Here is a 21,126-nt window from a genome sequence, read left to right as displayed (position 1 = left end):
AATTCCAAATGAACGCCTTACCTCGTCGGTCACCAATTGGCGGAATAATCCGACCGGTCAAGGCGTTTTCTTCCGAAGATAAATTTAATTTTAATTTCTTTTTTTTTCTTTCTTTTTTTCCTGTGTTTTCTTTTTTCCTTTTTCTAGTTTTTCTCTTTGTTCTTTACTGGTGGCCGGTCTGGGCGCCCTCACCGGACCGGCCATGGGCAAGGCTAGCCCTTGCCAGTTGCCAGTGAGGCCAAGATTAAAAGGAGAAACCATAAAGAAAAAAGGAAAAAAGAAAGAAAGAAAGGAAAAACTTCAAAAAAATTAGGAAAAATTCCAATTAAGGACCCCAAGTGAGGTCAAATTCTCAAAAAAGGGTTCAAAGTGAATATTGTGTCAAATAAGGACCTGAAGTGCTCAATCAGTCTCAAATAAGGATCCGAAGTGCCCAAAAAATCTCAAATAAGGACTGAGTCCAGGCCAAAATACTGCCGTGGCGAGAAAGATCTTGTTCCAAAGACCGAACAAGAACTTTTAATTTTTTTATCATTTTCTTTCGTTTTTCCTTTTCTATTTTTTTTCTTTTCCTTTTCCTTTTCTTTTTTTTTTCTTTTCTTCCTCCGCCGGCCATAGCCGGGGCCGGCGGAGGTCGCCGACCTCAGGTGAGGCCGCCCTCGCCGGCGTCGGGCGAGGGCCGCCCTCGCCTGGGCTGGGCGAGACCGGCATCGCCAGTTACCGGCGAGGTTGAGCCTCGCCAGATCTGGCAAGGGCTCGACCTCACCGGCGTCGGGCGAGACCGGCCTCGCCAGTTGCAGGCGAGGTCGAGCCTCGCCAGATCTGGCGAGGGCTCGGCCCCGCCGACCGCTAGCGAGGCTCGACCTCGCCGGCCTCGCCCGACGCCGAAGTTCGTCCGGTTGAAGCAAAGTCGAAGATCGTCTGGAATCGCTTCCTCTCGATGCTGCTCAAGGCGGCGATGCAGCCCCGGGTCCTTGGAGGAGGCCCCGCTCCTCCTCCCATGGCTTCGACCGACGAACTTCGAGGCCGGAGAGAGAGAGGGCTCGGCCTCGCCAGATCAGGCGAGGTCGAGCCTCGCCAGCCTCGCCCGACGCCGGCGAGGTCGAGCCTCGCCAGCGGCCGGCGGGGCCGAGCCCTCGCAGATCTGGCGAGGCTCGACCTCGCCCGCAACCGGGCGAGGCCGGACTCGCCCGATGCCGGCAAGGTCGAGCCCTCGCGCAAGAACCGGGCGAGGCCGGCCTCGCCACCCTGTGCGAGGGCGGCCCTCGCCCGACGCCGGCGAGGGCGGCCCTCGCCCGAGGCCGGAGACCTCCGCCGGCCCCGGCTATGGCCGGCGGAGGAAGAAAAGAAAAAAAAAAGAAAAGGAAAAGGAAAAGAAAAAAAAAAAGAAAAGGAAAAACAGAAGAAAATAATAAAAATTAAAAAACTGTTCCTAGGTCGAACAAGAACTTTCTTGCCTACCGGCAGGTATTTTGGCCTACGAGAACCCAGTCCTTATTTGAGACTTTTTGGGCACTTTGGGTTCTTATTTGAAACCGATTGAAGACTTCAGCTCTTATTCGACACAACGTTCACTTTGACCCTTTTTGAGAATTTGACTCCACTTGGGGTCCTTAATTGGAATTTTCTCAAAAAAAAGCCCATAAAAGGTAAAAAGATAGAAAATAGGAAATGAGGCGATTATGAGATGGGTAAAGTTAAAACAGATTTTCAACCAAAAAAAAAGTTAAATCAGATTAAATTCAAATTAATGGATGCCGATTAATACCATGTATGATTCTACAAAAATCATTTTTCTCATGATATTTCGAAGTTGTTAATTTCATGTCTTAATCATATTCAAGATAGTTTTTTTTTTTTGTATTTTAGCTGTCAGGTTTCAAATTCCTCTGTGAAATAAATTGGTTCTTTCCTTTTCAAATTTGTCAGATAGCTTCGTTCCTTGTTCGAAATTGGCTATAGGCAAATTTCACTTTCAAGGAGGAGAGTACAATCCTTGTGAATATCTTTCTCTATATGTGAGAAATGTGAGCAATAGCACACGCAGTTGGCCATGTGGGCTTGCTGCACCAAATTGATATTTAATGTACCATCACAATTTCCTACCATGCAAACTGATTTAGCGTTCTTGAACATTGAGCGTCCTCGTGTGTGGGGGCATAATTTATGATGATATGCGGAGTCAAAAGGATGAGTTTCGGGATAAAGACACTGGAAGTGCCATAACTTTTGTACAGCGCTCACTTAAGTGCCATAACTTTTTTTTCACTGACTTAAGTGCCACTTCCGGCAAAAAAAGATCACTTGAGTATCACTTCCGGTAAATCGTCCTACGTGGCTTTTTTAATTAATTTTCCATCCGATGTGAATTTTTTTAATTTTATTTTATTGAATTTTTCTTTTTCTTTCTTATTTTTCGTTTTTTTTTTCAAGGTTGGCGAGGGTCGCCGGTGACCCTCGCCGGAGGCCTCGCCCTCGGCCAAACTGGGCGAGGGCCACCTCGCCATCGACCAATATGGCTGTGAAGGCCCTTGGTGAGGCCATCGCGGCCTCGCCAAGGGCTTTCGCCAAATCTGGCGAGGCTTGCTGCTAATTCATGCGAATATTACTGAAATCACTTGATTCTGCATAATTTGGTTAAGTCCCCTGTTTCTCCATTGAGTGGAAAACAGAGCCGCGTCGCCATGGATTTACATCACCAGAATCGTTTGCCCAACCGGCCAACCCGTCAAGCACAAGCATTCCCTTCTCCATACGTACGAACTACACTGTAATTTGTTTGAAAGAATTGAGTGAGTTCATGTATCATTCGGGCTACGTACTCCGAGCTCCTCTCTTCAGAAGTTGTTGGAGTTGGCGAATACTTCGGGTACTCCGAGCTCCTGGCTTCAGAAGTTGTTGGAGTTGGCGAATACTTCGGGACCCTTGTTTCTCACACCGGGTACGCCCACGTGAGCTTAGGGAAACTGAAATGTTATCCGACGACATGTGACCCTTGCGTGCGAAATGCGGGGGTTCGGGGGCAGCGCCCCCGAAACCTCAACGGGTTTGGACTTTTATTTAAGCTGGCCTGTATGGTGCGAGATTAAGAGATTTCGTATAGGTTTAGATTTTGGCCCGTTTGGGGCACATATATATTTTGCTCGTTTTTTTTATCATTGTAACGAGTTGAGTGGTTGTAAACCTAAAATATAGTGAAATCTCTTTGCAGGACGTAGCCCTATTCGAGGGTGAACCCGGGTAAATTCGTGCATCGTCTATTTTCTCTAATTTCTGCGTGATCGTTCTGTTTCGGTTCTCGATACATTCCTTCAGAAGTTACACTCGTTTGAACCCACTTGAAAGACGAGCTTTGTCATACTTGGAGAAATTCAGCAGCAAAATTCAAAGTTGGAACTCGAAGTCATCCCATTGAAGAATGGCGGACTCAGGATTCTGCTCTCGCTTGAGCTTGTCCTTCAAGAACCAGTCGCACACCCTCCCTGCGTTGAGCTCCTCGATGGAGCAACCCTCTTGCTCCGCCACCATTCTCAGCAGATTCAACGACGATAACTGCATTTCAACATCCCCACTCACGCATCAGCTTCTCGGACGACCCATGAAGGAAATTCCTCAACAAATCGGATAAAAAGCCAAGCTTTCTCTCTACGGCGATGAAATGGGATATGGGTAACTTACTTTCAGTCCCATTGATGAACGGGCGAGGCGACGGCCTTCGCGGCCTTGCCCGCCGCCGGCGAGGCCGCGACGGTCTCGCCCGGAGCCTTCGTGGCTGAGGGCAAGGCGGCCCTCATCCAATCTGGGCGAGGCCTTCGCAGCCGGCGAGGGTCGCCGGCAACTCTCGCCCATAGTTGAAAAAAAAATTGCAAAAAAAAAAGGAAAAATAAAAATAAAAATAAAAACTCAAAAATTGAAAAATAAAATATTAAAATATTATCCACGTCGGATTTTCCGATTGCCAAATGGCCGATGGCACTCAAGTGATCTTTTTTTGCCGGAAATGGCACTTAAGTGGGCCAAAAAAAAATTATGATACTCAAGTGATCGCCGTACGAAAGTTAAGGCACTCGTGGTGTCCTTATCCCGTTGAGTTTCATTGAGTTGTTGTACAATATATGCACGCACAAATGTTTGTCTACGGAGTAAGAAAAAATAAAAGATAATCAAAAGCAAACAAACTGAATAAATGCAGTTGCAATCAGTGATTGTTAGCTAAATCTTAAGAATCACAACTTAGAATTTTGAATTGGGAATTTCATCTCTGTATTCGTAGCAATACTCGGGCAAACCCTTGTAAGGCTGTATTCGATGTATCTGTCATGACTGATTTCCCCACAAAACAGAGAAAGAAGAAGAAGACGTGCCTTGCGTTTGCGGGGTTCTTATATTAGGGCTCTTATATTACAAAGCCTTTATATGGTAAATGCAAATAATGACCATGAAAATAAGACGAAGTGAAGAGAGATGAAGGAACAAAACAAGTGGCAAGATTTGGTAATGATGTATGTTACATGTTAGGGGCAAGGGCCCATATCATAAAGACGTAGATTGACATAAGCCCAACAGCAAATGTTAATGGTAAGACCAAGCCTAGCTCTCCTAACGAGCCTTAATACGAGTCCATTAAGTCAAAACTCCACCTACGCCAATCACTTTCAAGTATCTATAGTTGCCTTCAATCCTTTGCAAGTAGGGAAAGTATTGAGATTCTTAATAATTGAGACTTCTAGATTAAACGGTTGCTCTTTAAAATACATATCGCAATTCAAATTAGCATAAATCGTTGTCCCCATTATCAATCTGTGAGCACGGCGTGAAGCGCAACCTAAGTGTTTGAGGGTCTAGGTTTCTATAGGACATGCATCTGATTGATTGAAAATGGGAGGAATTGCAGGAGTTTCTGAAATTTATTCCTCTGGACAAATCTACGCAACACCTAAAAGTGAGTACAGACTGTTGGTCCCAACTACAAATTGATATGGACACCCTCGAGATTATATTGGGAAGTAACATGGATCTGCACGTGCAAACCCAATGTAAGCCGAGGTTAGATCAAGTCGGAGAAACTTGCAAAGAGGGACACAAAATTCATCTGCTAAACGAGATAAGGGGAACGATCTCAAGAAAATGAGGGCAATCCCAAATGCTGGCAACCTCACATTGTTTCATCCTACTCATTATTACAACTAGTGAATACTGCAAATTGATTGGGAAACTTACAAAACCAAGAAAGGGAAGATGAAATAGGAACTCAAATCAAGATGACCAGCATGAATATTCTTCCCCGGGCCAGAAATTACAGACCTAAAAAACAAAAAGGCAGGTGTCAGCAGGATGCAACTAAACCTGCATTGCACTCTTCATAGAATCCCTAGCTAAGTCAAGATGATAAATCAAATCTTGGCCAAAAGATAATGAAAATACAGGATAGTTGGTAAAACCCAACCATTCTTTAAGTGTCAAAATAAAAGTGAAATTGTAGCTCTTTACAGGCCACTTTCTTATGCTATAAAGTCAACTGAGATGCTTATTTCTAGGCCAGGTGATTTGTCTAAAGTAAAGATCAATCAGATTGTGAGGTCATTGCCTAAAATTCCATTTCGACTGTAAATTGGCAAGTCTCCTTGCATATTGCAGATTTTTTGTTTTAGGCCCACTTACCGGGTGTGGTATTAGATTCCGAGGCTCATTCCATCAAGTTACCCCCTTAAAGGTTTTCCATAGCCATTGAAATAGTTGACCTAGTGAAAGAGGAAATGTAAAATGTTGGCCAGGTGGAGACCTTCTTTCGCACGGTCTAAACAAACTGCTCTATGCCATTACATTATAGTCATGATGAACTAAAGAAGAAATGTAGCAATACAGCTTTAAGAGCTTTATCATTGGGGTAATAAAGAAAGAACAGATTGAAAAACACGACAGCTTTGATCCTAAACATTCAAGAGAATAGTTACAAAAGCAAAGCCAAGAGAAGAGAACAAGAACAAAAGAGAGAATATTCCATAACGGGATTGCCAGGACCTCATTGCACAATCTCTCAGATGCATGAACTCTTTGACAACACTTGTCCCGATGCCGTTCAACGTTGGTCATACATCATCATTGCAAGCTGATTGAACGTCAGAATCAGCATTCTGTTTGATAAATAACTGATCGTATACAAAAACTTGGCAGAAGAGTTCCTCCAAAAATCTATAGAAACCTTAGCCTAGTAGAAATCTCTGGTTGCCAAGCGAAGCATCACTCAAGGCAAAGAAACTACAACTAGCTTGATGTTAGTCCATCTAGACTTAGAACACAGTATCAACTGGTCTGCTCTGCAGCTCATTCAACTTCTAAGCTCTAAGAACTTGCACAGAATGAACCCCCTGAGCACTCATTACACGTCATCATTGCAAGCTGTTGAGAAAGAGCAGTGAATGAACTCCTGATAATGATGTCATTCCTATATTCTAGAATAATTGAAGAACTATTGACTCTGAATATCACATCCAGAAGAAATATACAAAAAGCTTGTAATAAATCACACATGAGCAGCACTCCAAAGTTCAAAATCCATACACCAAGCATGAAAGTCTAGTGATGCAACGGACATTCATTGATAAGTGAAACCTATGATAACTGGATCATTTCTAACCAAGAGTTCTTGAATTTTTACAATAAGACGTAAAATTGGATATCATCATCAAGTTGTAGATCCCGGCAACAAAGAGCACTCAAAAATCAACATAACCAAATATTGGACCAAATATGATATTTTTCATCTAAAATGACAAACAGATGATCACAAGAGTTCAATTGAGAAAAAGTTCTGAGAATTCAAAGCTTAGTTTATTTGAAAAACTGAACCGTGTTTCATTACAACCGTTCCATTACAACAGGAGATATCCTGCCTACTCTTAAAGCTACTACTGGAGTTCGAATGGAGCCAAAATATAAAGGTTTGATCTTTGCTTCTTGTCCTTCATCTAGTCTTGGGTCGGCCTACAAAAATGACAAAAACGAGGAGCGTGCACTTCTTTATTGATAGATAGAGGTGGAGAAATGTAAAACCATCTACGTTCAAGATAAGAGGTGCATCATTTCTCGGTGGTATTGGTCACAAACACAAGCATCCATCTGCTTTAGAATGATAACAAGTAGAGCGCGCCTTCCTCTCATAGTTTAAAATAAGGATCAGATCAACCAGGTGCCCTCACGGTTCTCTACAATACAACAAAGAGACTATGTACATGACTGGGTAATGCTAGTGCACTTGAGAAATTGATGAAAAAGGAGCGCTCTTCTCCACGATAAAAAGAAAACTAGCTACAACAACAAAAATTGTTCTCATTTCTAAAGCACTTGTATTTTCACTGAATAAGACTCAGCAACTTCTCTATCGGTACTCTATAGTCTATATTTCCTCGTATGATTCCCAAAATTTTAAAACTCTAAACTTTGAAAGTAACTGCACAAACACAACCTCAGGTCCTCATCATATCAAGAAAAAATGAGATCAAAATCAATTAAACCAAAAATACCACAGCAACTCACCAGAAGATATAAAGCAAGAAAAGGCTATCAAGGTGGCCTACGAGTGATGGTTAGATACCTAAAAAATCAAGTAGAAGGGAAACCCATCAGTGAGACCACCTAGACAACGACACTACATCTTCACAAAGGTTCACGCCAGCAATCTAAATACGAATTTACATGCTCGCGTAGCACATGGAAGTATACATTCCGTCTATATCTGACCTACTTATCGCAAACATGAGTCGCGAGGCGCAGCACAAAATAGCCTAAAATGCTAACATAAGAGGGTACCCTCTACCATAGTTCCCACGCCGTTCCGAATTAACGTAGACTACGAACCAATCAAGCAAAACCAAAGACAAATAAGCCACCAAAGAACTCTCAAGCGCAATTCAAATTTTTGTAAGTGCTGCATTCTTTCATAAGAAAACTGGGGCTGAAAGTTTACCATCGGGAAGCCATCCGTAGGAGCGGCGAGAGATGGAGAGCATCGAAGTCATCAACGCCGAGGAAGTGGCGGTGTGGTAAGGCAGCATCGTCTCCGCACAGGCGCTCATCTCCACGGGGCTCCTTCAAATCACAATTGACAAAACGTCTTGAACCCACGCACCTTCGGATTCGAACCCCGACCACGAACACGACGATATGAACAGGACGGAGATCGAAAAGAACTTTCACCTGAAAATCCGGTGAGAAAGAAGGGGCCGGTTGGTCGCGGCGCGGGGTGGAGACCCGGCGGATTTGGCGGCGCCGGACGCCACCCTCGACGCGGCGCTGCGGGCGGAGGAGGTCGACCGGAAGATGGATCTGGCGGCGGCCGAGGCCATTTCTTGCGGCGGGTCGGCAGCACACGGTGGAGCGAATGTGTTTTTCGAAGAGGGTTTTTGGAGCAGTATACTAGTATAGTGCATAAAACCCTTCCGAGGGAGTCCGTTTGGATGCTCAGATAGGTAACGCCGAGCCAGACATAAGAGAAGCCGGGTTCAGGTTTAACCCGAACTCGAAGCCCGGATCCGCTTTCGTGGCCCGCGAGCTCCGACGACTGTGAAAAAGCCCGAAACAACGTCGTCCCTCTCCCTCGCACTGTGTTCCTGCGACTGGTGCTAGCTCCAGCCACTCTCGAGGTCTCCTCTCTCTCTCTCTCTCTCTCCTCTTTCTCTCTCTATCTTCGTCTTCTCCAACGTGCTCTCTCTCTAGGGTTCGTGTTGATGTTCACCGGCTCAGCGCGGTAGCGATTCGTGCTTCAGCTGCGAGCGGCTGCTGACAATTTCTGCTCTCTTTTTTTTTTTTTTTGTAGATTTCTCTAGCAATGGCGTCTCTGTTCAAGGTACGCACGCGTCCCTCCTCTGTTCGTCATTTGCGCGGCGTTCCTCTTTTCTTTCTCCCCCTTTCGCCCCCATTTCTGGGCTGTCGATCGACTGAGCTCTCTGTGCGATTGGTTGGACAAGTTTAGATTTTTCTCCGGGAAAAGATTGTGGGAGGAGATTGTTCTGGTTTGGTTCTTTCCCGATGAACCCCTTTTTTTTTCCGGATGTTCCGGCAAAGCGGACTCTGATTGTTCAAATGTTTTGTTGTTTGGTTGGGTTGGGTAATTTCGTGATCGACGATCTGGATCGTTTTTTTCGGTTGTTTTGAAGATTATATCTGGCCATTCATTGAAGTCTTTAGCGCGCGCGTGATGAAAACTCTTCGAAGAAGGACAATATCCTTTTGCTTCGAATGGTTTCGCCGCCACTTTAAGAGAGTTCGGGTTGTCATTCGATTGCTTTCTGTGTAGCAGATTATCTGGATGTTTCTCTAATGGTTTTTGTCTAGTTCTTAGGCGTGCTGCACGATTGCCGCGGCGAAATTAAGAGTTTTTTCTGGAGATGTGTTGGTCGACTTCTACAATTTCTCTTTGGTGTTTTTGTGTGACCGAGGTTAAGGTCTTGCGGACTGGAGCCTTTTGTTAATGTTTGAGAGAATTAACATAGGCATCACTTGATACCCGCTTTCTTCATGAGTTCTGCGGATGGTTAAACATGCATGAACATAAAATACACTTGGCTTTGGTGAAGAAAATATCCATCTGCGTATATATCTGTGTGATGGAATGCGGCGATTCCCTTTTCTTGCCTTCCTTTTGATTTGTCTTTACATCTCAGGACCAAAACAAGCTTTCAGCGTACCGAGACAGAAAATTTCTTGGTACACAAGAGGAATTTGAACAAGCACTGCTATCTTCTACCACTGTTTACATCGGGAATATGTCCTTCTACACAACTGAAGAACAAGTCTATGAGCTTTTCACCAGAGCTGGAGAAATCAAGAAGATTATCATGGGATTGGATAAGAATAGCAAAACACCTTGTGGCTTCTGTTTTGTTTTGTATGGTCTAAATCTTCAATAGCCTCATATAGAATTTCACTTTAATTGCGAAGTCCTTAAGTTTACTTGGATTGTTTACTTGAGGCACATTAGGTTAATTTCAGTTGCCTAATTGATTTTGTACTGCGCCAGTGAAATTTAACTAGATAATTTGTTCTAGTAGCTGGTGGTGTCAGTAATTGTTAGCAATGATGTCATCCACTAGGTCTAATTGCACAAGCGGATAGGCAGTTGTTCTTTAGCAGAAGGGAAAAGAATAGTTTAATGTGTACTCATCACGATTTTTAAGTGTGACAATGACATTGTAACGTATGCTCTTTGTACTATGATCTTTTTATCCCATCTTACTGTGATTCTAATTTTGCATAATTGTATGATAACACAATAGTTATATTTCCTTCGGTTGGATTAGTGTCAGATAGAGTCATTACTGAAGACAGTCCATTTTCTGTGACATGTTTAGACCCACTTATCTCGCTGTGTGTACTAGTTTTCTTACGTATCTTACTTATTGAATTTCTTTTAGATACTATTCTAGAGAAGATACCGAAGATGCTGTCAAATATATTAGTGGGACAATTCTTGATGACCGTCCAATCCGTGTAGATTTTGATTGGGGATTTCAGGAAGGAAGGCAATGGGGCCGTGGTCGAAGTGGTGGACAAGTGAGATTGCCTCTTTTCTCTGTTTAAAAAACTAGAGCAACTTATTTTGTTTCAACTAAATCAATCTTTCTAATTTGTTTCTTCAGGTACGAGATGAATATCGCACTGACTATGATCCAGATATCCTTTTGAAATTATTTTTCCAAAAGCTTTGGTCCTCATAGGGTCAAATGGATGTGAATTCTTTTTTTTACAAATGGTTTCTATAGTAAACTATAGAAATGCATGAAGTTATGTGCTGGCTTTCTGCTTTTGGCCCAAATGATAACAACTGGTAATGCGTGCATATTATCATTCAAAGAATGCATGGTGGTTAGCAGTTTAAGGTCGATAATATGGAGGAATTTCGGCCGAGCTCATAAATGGTAAAAATATTTATGTTTATAATTTCATCCATGGATAGATATGAGTTTCTTGAATTGCTCATTTTGATATTAGTTATTCGTTACGTTCTTCTTCATATTTATTCAAAGGATTGAACTATTAGGTGAGCATTATCTTAGTTTCCTCTCTCTCTCTCTCTCTCTCTCTCTCTCTCTCTCTCTCTCTCTCTCTCTCTCTCTCTCTCAATGTTGGAGGTCCTAGTTGAAATATCAACTTGTGTGAAGAATATTGTTGATGTTTTTTTCCTCAAATTCTGTCTTATAAATATAGTTGGAAGACTTTATATTTGCCATTCAATTTTCCTTAACATGTTCACGTAGAGGTGGATATGGAAAGTTAGTACAGAAAGAGCTTGAAGCACAACGGCAGCTTGTAGACTATGGTGCTGGTTCATTGGGCTCCTTCCCACCTGTTATACCACCTCCTTGTAAGTGTTCTAGGGCTGGTTTCATTTACATCTATCTGTATGTTCCAGTGTGGTAAACGTGCTGGTCTTTGTGCTACCTCCTTGGAGGCAAATGAGTTGCTGGTTGCAAGATGAATACATGAGGGGATTAACCAAATGCAGGGAATTAATTGCTGCTTTTATGCTATATGAGTCGTTAATTAACATTAAAACCCACCTCATCTCTACCTCAGTCCGGCAGATGCCTGGAAATACCCAATTCCTCTACAATCCAAGGCAGCATCAAGTCCGTTGTTTTCTTGCGTCACTTAGACTATTTTGTATAGCCTTTGATTTGAAGAGTATTGTACAGGATCTTCTGACCATTGTTTTTTCAGATGGAAGGCATGGTGGAAGCCAGAGTCAAGGCGGATCATACCATTACAGTAGAGGTGACATTGGCAAAACTGATTCTAGATCCTTCTGACATTTGAACAATTTCATGGGCATCGCTTGTTTATACTTTGTGCCTGAAAACGCAGATTACAATCGGAAACGAAACCGAGAAGATGACCGTCGTCCATATGAATCTTCAAAGAGAACGTCAGACCATGAATCCAGGAGAGACCAAGATCCTGATTCTAGACTGGTAATGTCACCTTTAGATACTGTTCAACACTAGTATCTGTATCTTCAAGTCTATCATTCCAGTTTGGTTTCTTTAGTTTTCCTGAAATTGCTAATATCTATCTCAACTGGAGATGCAGTACTCGTATCCTAAGAATATAAGATAGAGGGATTTAGTCAGGCTGGAGTGGGTTTCTGGATTCATCCGTTCACCATGTACCTCTACTCTGAAGCATGCAAATTACTTTGTAAATTGTTAGCACCACCAATAGTTTCATGTTGTCATATCAGGGTTCCTTTAGTTGAGAGGAGGGAGTGTATGCTCGTTTATCCCATTTTTGTTGTCATAACCATGCTGAAGCTGGCTGGTACTTTTAGATAATGGATATGATGATAGAACATGATGTTTTGCTGTATGTGTTTTTTCATTATATCTGGATGTTGCTTTTTGGGAAGTTTATGGTCTCGTTTAATTTTGTAGGAAAAGAATCCACGCTTCCGCGAAAGTGGTGACTCTGATGAGGAGGAGGAGGATCGTAAAAAACGTGCTTAGCCTGATCTCCTGTCATTGACAATTGGGCGCGAGTAGTGGCATCTGAAACCTTTATTAGAGAGGATCTTGCAATTGCAATCTTGAAGCAATCCTACTAACATTCTCATTATGATTAGTGAATGGGGCTATCTGCTATTGATCTCAAGCCACTGTATCATGACCTGTAAAAGCGAAGGACCTTGTCGACCCTTTGGCAGTGTTAGAGTAGCTAACGGAAATGATGAGCTTGTTAGACATTGAGGCTTTTTACACAAAAACTGGTTTCTGCAAATATTTAACTAGTCACAGTCTTTGCAATTTACTGCCGCGGGAATGGCACCAACTTTTTCACGTTCTTATTCTGTGTTTATGACCGTTTGGCGCTTGGTTGTTCCAAAAACTAGTTATATGGTGTTCTTAGTTGACAGTTCCAATACAGCATGTAGTAGCTTTGTTTCGGTCATCCATTTAAAATTTCTCCCACATTTAATATGAGGTGATCAATCTGATTGTGATTTCCCTTCCATTTTGATAGGATGAGGACCGCATCTAATATGGTTCATATTGGAAAGCGCTGGCACCTAGATGATCAAAATGTTCCATTTATTGGTATTTTTTACATACACCACAGATGATGTCATATTCTTTTTTTGTGAAGATCAATGGTGCGGCGTTTTCAGTTATCTCAATATCCTCTATCGTATAATTCGGTCTCGAAAAAGGATGAGTTAATATAATGCATCTTAAGATGGCCAAAGAGAAAAGTTGATGCACCTCAGATGGAATTGACACCATATAGAGTGGATCCGAAATAGACTTTAGCCTGATCCCCCTCTTATTTCCTACCGGAACTGTAATAGAACGCACCGAACAGAGAGTTAATTAACCAGCCACACGATGAAACTGACTCGAGAAACAGGTGATAAATAATTCTTTAAAGCACTGATGGCTAAGTAATATCATCTGCAATTCTGCGAAAAAAAGAGGATTTTTTTTTCTGGTTGACTTCTTTTATGTAATGGATCTGTTGAACTAGATCCAGGGGCACTGTGCGCTCTTCTTCTTTCTTCTTTCCTTCTCTCTGCTTCATTCACAAGGCGACTCAGAATAGTTGCCTTGTAATATTAGTTCAGGCAAGTGTCTGTGCTGCATATCCAAATCAAGAATTTTGAGGGGAAAAAAAGAGTGATGAGCTGCATCACACTAAAAACAGAAAGAAGTGTTTTCAGATTTCGTTGGCAAATTTCACAAAAAAAGAGCATGAAGATCCATTAGCACTTGGATTTGAGGTTAGATATTGTCACCTCACAATACGCTTTACTTCAGGGAGGTGCTTGTATTGGTTCTTGACAGCTTCGTGATACTTATGCTTCCTGAGCTCTCTTGGGAGAACCTATGGCGTGCAAGCAATAATAGGTGAGGAACCTGATTTGCTGATTCAGACTACCAATCTATAGATAATCAACACAAGTGCATTCATTTTTGGCATTCACACAACCAACTTGTACCCATGCCTCAATTCTGACATTAATGGTAACATTTTTTGCATGTTTGTGTATGATAATGACAGTTATTTGGCTAGTCAGTATTTGTGAAAATAAAGTGTTCTCCGCCCAGTTGCTCATGCACTGGCACTGCTATGCAGAAGTACGCATTCAGATACTTCATGATCAATAGAATCTCAGAAATTAATATAAACTAGGGCCAACAGCAGTACTTACAACTCCAGCTGTTCGGAGGCTTTAGCTTTCTAAAGCCTCAAGTTGGTATCATCCCCCCCAGATGTAACACAACTTGCATCGCAACTGAACTTGACGCAGAATACCCTACATGCAAGCAACCCGATCAGAAGACAAAAGAGTGAGCTTACCCAATGGAATGTCAACCTGAATAAGACCAAATCATTTAAGGGCTCGGTTGAGACTGCCATCTTGAAGACATTTCCCATTTAACTCTGACCAGTTGAATTAGCAACTAGAGAGAGAGAGAGAGAGAGAGAGAGAGAGAGAGAGAGAGAGAGAGATTATAAACCAAAAGCTCTGTAATTGGGTATCCCTTTGCATTCTTTTCGTGTAATAACTTCCCTACTGTGACCTCCATTATACTGGAAAGTTCTTACCTGAGAAAGAGAAAGAGATTATTGCGATTCTACGTACCACACAGTTTTTATTCACACAAAGCAAATGTCATTCTGGACTTACCGTTCTATAATAGGATCCAGTTACAAATTCTTGGCCAGTGGGTGAGTAATCAATATCCATCCTGGAAAGAGAGACAGATTTCAATTCCAAAGAATCCTTAATGACTGCAACAAACACGTGACTGCAACTGGTCTCCAAAACTACTAATTTATCATCTCACAAGCAGATACGTGATCCTTGTGCACACATTTGGCTTCTTCCAACTTTCTAGCATCATAGCTGTAGCAATTGCATTCCTCAATTGCCTCCATGTAGCAGTGTTTTACCCTAAGTTCCTCCATGCTGAGCATTAAAGTGGCATGTATGGAAAAGACACTTCCCATGTTCACGTGCTCAAAGGACACAGAAAAACTGTTCTTCCAGCATGTAAACAACAGAGGATTCCACAGTCAGTTGCTACACATGTCTAGTTTAGATGAAAAAAACAATTGCCTAATGACAACAGCTCAAGGGACACCTCTCAATATTTTCCCTTTTAAAATCTATGCTTGTTTATATTTTTTGTCAAGAATATCTAGGCTGGTCAGGAAATGCCTTTTAAACCAGTTTTTTGTTAACTATTGGCTAACTATTGATTATTGTTTTTTCACCCGAAAGCAAACATACATTTATACTAACAAGAGGTTTTCTTTTCTGTCATATTTATTATACTCTTCTCTCCAAATTGACAATGCTCGATCAAACCAATTATTAACGGATGCAAAGCAACTATCGTTCAAATAGAAAAATAAAATTAATTTTCTGATCAAGAAAATCTGCCGAAACATTTTTATATGAAATTGGAAATTAATCTTATTTTTCCTAGAAAAAAGAAGCTTGTTAAAACAAATTCTAGAGAACACTTCCACTAGCAGCTCATTCCCGCAAGAATGCCAACTATCAAGAGTAATAATCCTAAAAACTGCAAAAATAGCAGGAAAAATAAGTGGTGAGAGAACACATGAATATAAGACCTATATAAACCCTATAGATAAGTGATGTGGGATACTTCAATACCCTCTCTCACGTCTAGACCGGGATGACAATGGCACGTGGAATTGATGACCGGAAGCCTCACACGTGAAATAGATTTGGGGCCAAACTTGGCTCTCATGGTCAACATCAATATGAGGCCCATATAAATCCCATAGATAAGTGATGTGGTGGGATACTTTAACCATATCAACGACACAAGGTTAAATTCAAAGAACCAATCTAAACCACCCTTAAATCTCTAAAAGAAGTCCTTTCAGCATCAGCAGTCGCAATCTTTTGCCTTAAATGTAGCATTCAATAGTGTGTATTAGGTTCCAACCAATCTACAAGATCACCACATCTACATTGAGCCTTGTACAAATGAACTCCCTTAGTTGTGCCTAGGACAACTCAAAAAGTGTCCACCAAATTCCAGATTCACTTCAATGTTTTATTATCAAATATCTTGTCTATAGTCCCCGCACGTCAATTAAAAAAAGGGAAGAAAAAAGGTGAAACATTTTCAATCACTAGCGCACTCCCCTGGGGCAGCCCTATAGCTGCAGTCTAAGAGATAGGAAAAGAATAGACAGAAATGCTATCAGAAGAGAATTGGACCACAACACAAACTAGATAGAACTGTTGTGCTTACAGCAGTGAAGTTCCTTGGCTCCATTGGGTTCCAAAATAGCACTTGCTTTTGCCTGAATAGGAAGAGCTCAATTAGCAGCGATTACATAACTAAACTGTACATCAAAGAGAAAGTTGTTCTTTAACTAATCTCCAAATTAAAAGAGAGAAGCTATTCTACATTAAGAAAACAAACAACTGCATATAAAGTTGTATGCATCTTCATATTCACTGTTTCTGAAGCTGTTCAGCATGATCCGCCAGATTATATTAGTATCGATTCAGACAATTAGTTGTCTCAGTGAAAGTTTTCTTATTAAGTTCTTCCTTCATCCATAAAAAATCCCACTTCCAGTAAAAGACTGAAGTGACAACTCACCCAATTACCCCCATGATGATTTTTCCTGTTGGGGGATGACATACGCAAATCGTAGAGGGTCATGCTGCGTTCACCGCAAGGAAAAAGAAGGCCGTTCTTACATACCTTAAATTTAGTAGCAAAGGGAATATACTGATCAGTTAAAGCTGATTGAGACAAAAGAAAGTGGTGAATTGCATTTGTTGAGCATCCAAAAACATAGATAAAGTAGACAAATAACAAACTATAACAGCTGGATAATAAAACCAGATGTGAAACCTCCAATGAACATCTTGTGTGAAGATGTAAAAAGAAGGAACAAAGAAAACATCTTCAGTAGGATGGGAGACAAACGAAATGCATAATGTTGCCTAGACAGTAGTTTCTCCAGAATTTACATCTTACAGATATTACTGTGTCCATTCCCCATTCAAAACTGCTTATTGGCTGAGATCTACACGGAAGAATGATATGAAGTGTTGGAATAAAATATTAGGTACCACCACAAAAAAGAAGAAAAATTACTGTCTAAGAACACCTGTTAGGAGTCCAAGTATCTACTTGAGCACCAGCTGAAGCAAAAAGTTCACCATCCCATTGGTGATCAATTGCCAAGTGCCAATAATGAGACTTGCATGCTATCAATTCCACAGGATACCAGAATGACCATCTGTAGATACTATCAAACCTCTCACAGGACTCTGACGACAAGAAAATTGACACACTGTTCGCCTGTCCATCGATTTTTAAACAGATACTTATACTATACGTTTTCCTTTTATAAACGAATAAAGATACACGTGCAATTAAGATGACATGTGCAGGGAAACGAGTTTGATAGATGACATGTGCAATTAAGATGCAAGTACACGAACGGCTTCATCACTGCCATTTTGGAAAATGAAAAACGTAAAACCAGGTCTTGGACCGGATATTTCTCAAAAGGAAGCACAATAAGAGCTGCAGAAATCACAAGTAACGGAGAAAGAGAGACGGCCAATAAAAACAAATACTAATAGAACAAAGCCTCTAGTCCCAAGATCACTACTCAGTGCAAAAGAGTACAGCGAGATCAAGCACGGAGCTAAAAGTAAGATCTTATAGAAACGGCATGAAGAGTCTAGTTCAGCATATAGCTCGTTCATCATTACTAGCAATAAGCAGTAACAGAGCTGGTAATGTTACCACGGCGTAAGCACAAGCAGATAATTCAACAATAGAAGTACCAAATCCAATCAGCTAATGATCAGGTAGGACCGGCTGGAGCTGGCAACTTCAACTATGATAATGAAATCTCCATGTATTTACAGAAACATATTGCTGTTCAGTTTGAGCAAAATTTGCTTCTAAAATCGCAAGAAGCTCTTCTACATTACTGATACACATCATGAAAATAGGAATACTCATCTAACAAAAGAATAAAACCTGATGATTAGAAACCTTTCACTGTGTCAGTGTAGATGTATTGAGTATAAAAAGTACAGTGCATAAATAATCACCAGGCGATCCGCATTTGGCTCCTATCGAGCAGCAAGAGAACTTTCAAACGGACAGAAGGGCCTGATATTTTCCACGTGCATGGAAAATTGTCCAAAAACGAAAACTGCGACTGGTGAGTTCATGCCCAAAAATTTCTATCTGGCCAAAGGTTCTAGCTGAATTTCCATTCTCCCGGTAGGTTGAGCCTCCTTTTCTCCAGCATTTCCTCTTGGGCTCAAAAGATCCAAGGAATCATCTTCCTCCGGATTTCCCAACACCCAACTACTTCTTCCATATATTCTCTCCCTTTGCCGCTGCTTTTCACGGTATTCCAGGTACATGACTATCAGCGCACCAATCAAGAACCAGATAACTAAAGCCCAATCAAGTCCATGAACATTTTCACCACCATATCTGGCTCCTAAGAGCTTCATTCCACTTATCAGGGCAGCTATACCAGCAACAATGGCCAACCTGCCAACTATCACATGAAAATATTCCCAAAGGATCCTTTTCGAAGAAACCTCCTCTCCATTGGAAGGTCTTTTTGGTCTAAAATATGCATTTAATGGCTGTACACAGGCCAAAAATATAGCAGTGAAGCCAAACTTTACGTGCAATGAGTTTGTACGCAAACCACGAAGCTCAGCTACTGCGAATAGAAGGGCGAGCAAGACAATGGATAAACCTGAGTACTGCAAGTAAACATGTATCTTGTACCATTGGTCACCTTTTACATGTTTCAGGTATCTAGCGGCCAATATTCCGCCAGGAAGCAAAATACCCCAAGCGAGAAACATCATGAAACCATGAACTGCTAATACTGGCCTTAGATCCTGCTCAGCCTCAGCAGAACCACGCATAAGCATCACTCGCACAGGCCTTTGACTGGTTACATGATGCATATTTCTCTCACTTAAGCGCTCATTAGTCCATTTAGCACCCATTGCCCATATCACTTTAAGAGGAGTGGTTGGGTCCACTATGTTCCTGCATTCTGGCCTGTCGCTATGACTGCATGCTGGTTTCAGTGGACGAGTGAACTCCATTGTAATAATCCCATTTTCTGACTTGCACCTCACATATGTCAAATTTTCATTTGTTGGGTGCACACTGGATGCGTCCTGCCCATCTATCCAGTATGTATTGACCCTTCCTGTGCCATTATTGTCAACCCAACCAACATAAGCATAGCTGTTCACCATTCCACTACCAAATCCTATTGCGAGATAACCACTTTTCTTCTCCCCACGCGCAGCAATTGATATCGATTTCTCAGACAAAGTCCAGTAAAAATTTACCTGTTGATCGTCCAAAACAACGCTGTTGTTGTACATATCAGATAAACCGCCATCAACCACCTGAACTCTCCATCCCATTTTCTGATGATACAACGACTGATAGTAAACTTGATCTGGTGTGTTCCTATCAGGTGCCCAAGTCAACTCCGTTGGACTGGCAGGGACTCCTTCAGCTTCGGGCCCTCCAGCATACACAGTCTCCGTTGTATTTCTCAAAGTGGCATTACCGCCCAGAAAATCTGAAGTGATGTAGAATGCAACATCGTGCCCTGCTTGTATTGAAAACTTTACCTTTACCCCTCTTTCCACTCGCAGCACCGGTGCCTCCTTCTTATTTATATAAAGCACCTTTGAAGGGTTTGGTGGATTTGGGTAATGCATTGCCTCACCAGTCACAACAACAAGAGGCATGTTCGGATCTGCAATAACCAAATCCTGATCCTCCTTATCCTCTGCATCCAGCGGACCAAGACAATCATCGACACTCTCGGACACATTCAGCAGCAAATGACCAAATTGCACAGACTCCTCACCTCCGTGATTCTGAGGCAGATAATATGGCCTAAGAGTATCTGGCGGGCTCATCAACCCCAGTGCCCAAATCACAGTCGCATTGTCATTATAATTCACAGGCAAATCGAACTTCTTATCAACAACACTCAGCTTCCTCTGGTACCTGATAAAGGAGATACCATCTCTTCTATGCCCATACACCAACGCAGTATTATTCACTGCAACGGGGTCGGTCGGCTCATATATCGTATCAGGGCAGACTCCCTTCGCATTTCCATCCTTATTAATTGTGCACTCACCGTACCTCGTAATAAAATAATCATCCGCGAATGGAATGCCCTCCTCCGTGAACCCCGTCACCGCCACATCAGCTCCGATCATGTACTCGGACGTGGCTTCCGGGTCTGCCCACCCGAAAGCCAAGTAATTCTGCGTCCCGATTGCCGCTTCTAACCCTATATCGATAACATCTCGATCCACATCCAATGTCCACCGCACACGATAGTTAGGAGACAGCGCTTTACAGTTCTCGAACATCGTCAGCTCCCTATAAACCCTAACCGCCCCGTCCCCGGGACTCGGGCTCGGGGCCGGGCTCATGTCCGATCTATTCGGAAACACCACGTGCCCAAAATCCGACGCCGTGGGCAAGTCCCACACGGCGAGAACCGGGATCTGATCCCAGCTGACATTACTCCTCAAACGAACGGTAAAGGACTCGTTTTTATACGTCTGATTCAAGACCTGATCGGAGACGGCGTACCCGGACGTCATGTTACCCAAATCGGGCGCGATCGCGCCCCACCAATGCACGTCGAACCCGGAGAGCATGTCGAACTGGGAAACCCTAAAGGAGCAGTCGTCGACGACCGTGACGGTGCCGCGCAGCTGGTGCTGGACCATCCGGAACTCGGACTCGAACCCGACGAGGGCGCTCGAGTTGGAGCAGGCCCGGCCCGGATCGGCGCGGCCGGGGAGTGGGGAGAAGGCGAAGGCGGCGGCGGCGAAGAGGAGGAGGAAGAAGGGCCATGGGAGCGCGGATCTGGGGATCATTTGACCCCGATTCGCACCCGAATTCGCGCCGCCCGGGGGGTTCCGTGCGTCGACCGTCGTCGGCCCACGGCGGTTTTACGGAATTGACGGCGGAGAGCGGCGTGAGGGGATCGTGACTCGGTGGGAACGAGTCGCGGACTCGGGTGGCGAGCTTTGAC

General features: G+C 42.7%; 3 protein-coding genes across 19 annotated transcripts; 1 reads left to right on the top strand and 2 right to left on the bottom strand.

Moving 5' to 3' along the window:
* Positions 1–5,067: 5,067 nt before the first annotated feature.
* Positions 5,068–8,404, bottom strand: LOC115685502 (protein NUCLEAR FUSION DEFECTIVE 6, mitochondrial-like). Of its 9 annotated transcripts, none has more exons than XR_004006247.2 (4): positions 8,197–8,404; positions 7,967–8,088; positions 6,022–6,109; positions 5,068–5,304 (listed from the first exon to the last, which is right to left on the bottom strand). XR_004006247.2 is itself a non-coding variant. In XM_030610580.2 (3 exons), exons 1-3 carry the CDS (start codon positions 8,343–8,345, stop codon positions 5,297–5,299), a joined length of 279 nt encoding a protein of 92 aa, XP_030466440.1. In that variant the 5' UTR covers positions 8,346–8,403; the 3' UTR covers positions 5,068–5,296. The 9 variants fall into 9 exon arrangements, 4 of the variants coding, with proteins under 4 accessions (XP_030466440.1, XP_030466437.1, XP_030466439.1 ...); XR_004006251.2 differs by lacking the exon at positions 6,022–6,109 and adding an exon at positions 7,537–7,594 and having other exon boundaries at positions 8,197–8,403; XR_004006249.2 differs by lacking the exon at positions 5,068–5,304 and adding an exon at positions 7,537–7,594 and having other exon boundaries at positions 5,853–6,109; positions 8,197–8,403.
* Positions 8,405–8,555: 151 nt separating this feature from the next.
* On the top strand, positions 8,556–12,836 carry LOC115685501 (nuclear cap-binding protein subunit 2). The gene is made up of 9 exons (XM_030610576.2): positions 8,556–8,642; positions 8,816–8,845; positions 9,663–9,886; positions 10,413–10,551; positions 10,638–10,671; positions 11,252–11,362; positions 11,719–11,772; positions 11,863–11,969; positions 12,429–12,836. The coding sequence occupies exons 2-9, from the start codon at positions 8,828–8,830 to the stop codon at positions 12,498–12,500; spliced, it is 759 nt and encodes a 252-aa protein (XP_030466436.1). The 5' UTR covers positions 8,556–8,642; positions 8,816–8,827; the 3' UTR covers positions 12,501–12,836.
* A 561-nt stretch (positions 12,837–13,397) lies between these two features.
* Positions 13,398–21,102, bottom strand: LOC115685497 (cytochrome b561, DM13 and DOMON domain-containing protein At5g54830). 9 transcript variants are annotated; one of them, XM_056315027.1, is made up of 4 exons: positions 14,681–21,102; positions 14,197–14,305; positions 13,784–13,872; positions 13,398–13,620 (listed from the first exon to the last, which is right to left on the bottom strand). In XM_056315027.1, the coding sequence occupies exon 1, from the start codon at positions 20,966–20,968 to the stop codon at positions 18,257–18,259; it is 2,712 nt and encodes a 903-aa protein (XP_056171002.1). In that variant the 5' UTR covers positions 20,969–21,102; the 3' UTR covers positions 13,398–13,620; positions 13,784–13,872; positions 14,197–14,305; positions 14,681–18,256. The 9 variants fall into 9 exon arrangements, with proteins under 9 accessions (XP_056171002.1, XP_056170994.1, XP_056170997.1 ...); XM_056315019.1 differs by having other exon boundaries at positions 13,398–13,625; positions 14,201–14,305; XM_056315022.1 differs by having other exon boundaries at positions 14,201–14,305.
* Positions 21,103–21,126: the final 24 nt, after the last annotated feature.

The sequence above is a fragment of the Syzygium oleosum genome, unplaced genomic scaffold, assembly GCF_021117445.2.
Source record: "Syzygium oleosum isolate NSW1041296 unplaced genomic scaffold, Sole_v2.1 Sole_v2.10, whole genome shotgun sequence".
Taxonomy (NCBI): Eukaryota; Viridiplantae; Streptophyta; class Magnoliopsida; order Myrtales; family Myrtaceae; genus Syzygium; species Syzygium oleosum.
The sequence above is the reverse complement of the archived record's forward strand: the minus strand, read 5'-3'. Positions and strand labels throughout refer to the sequence as shown.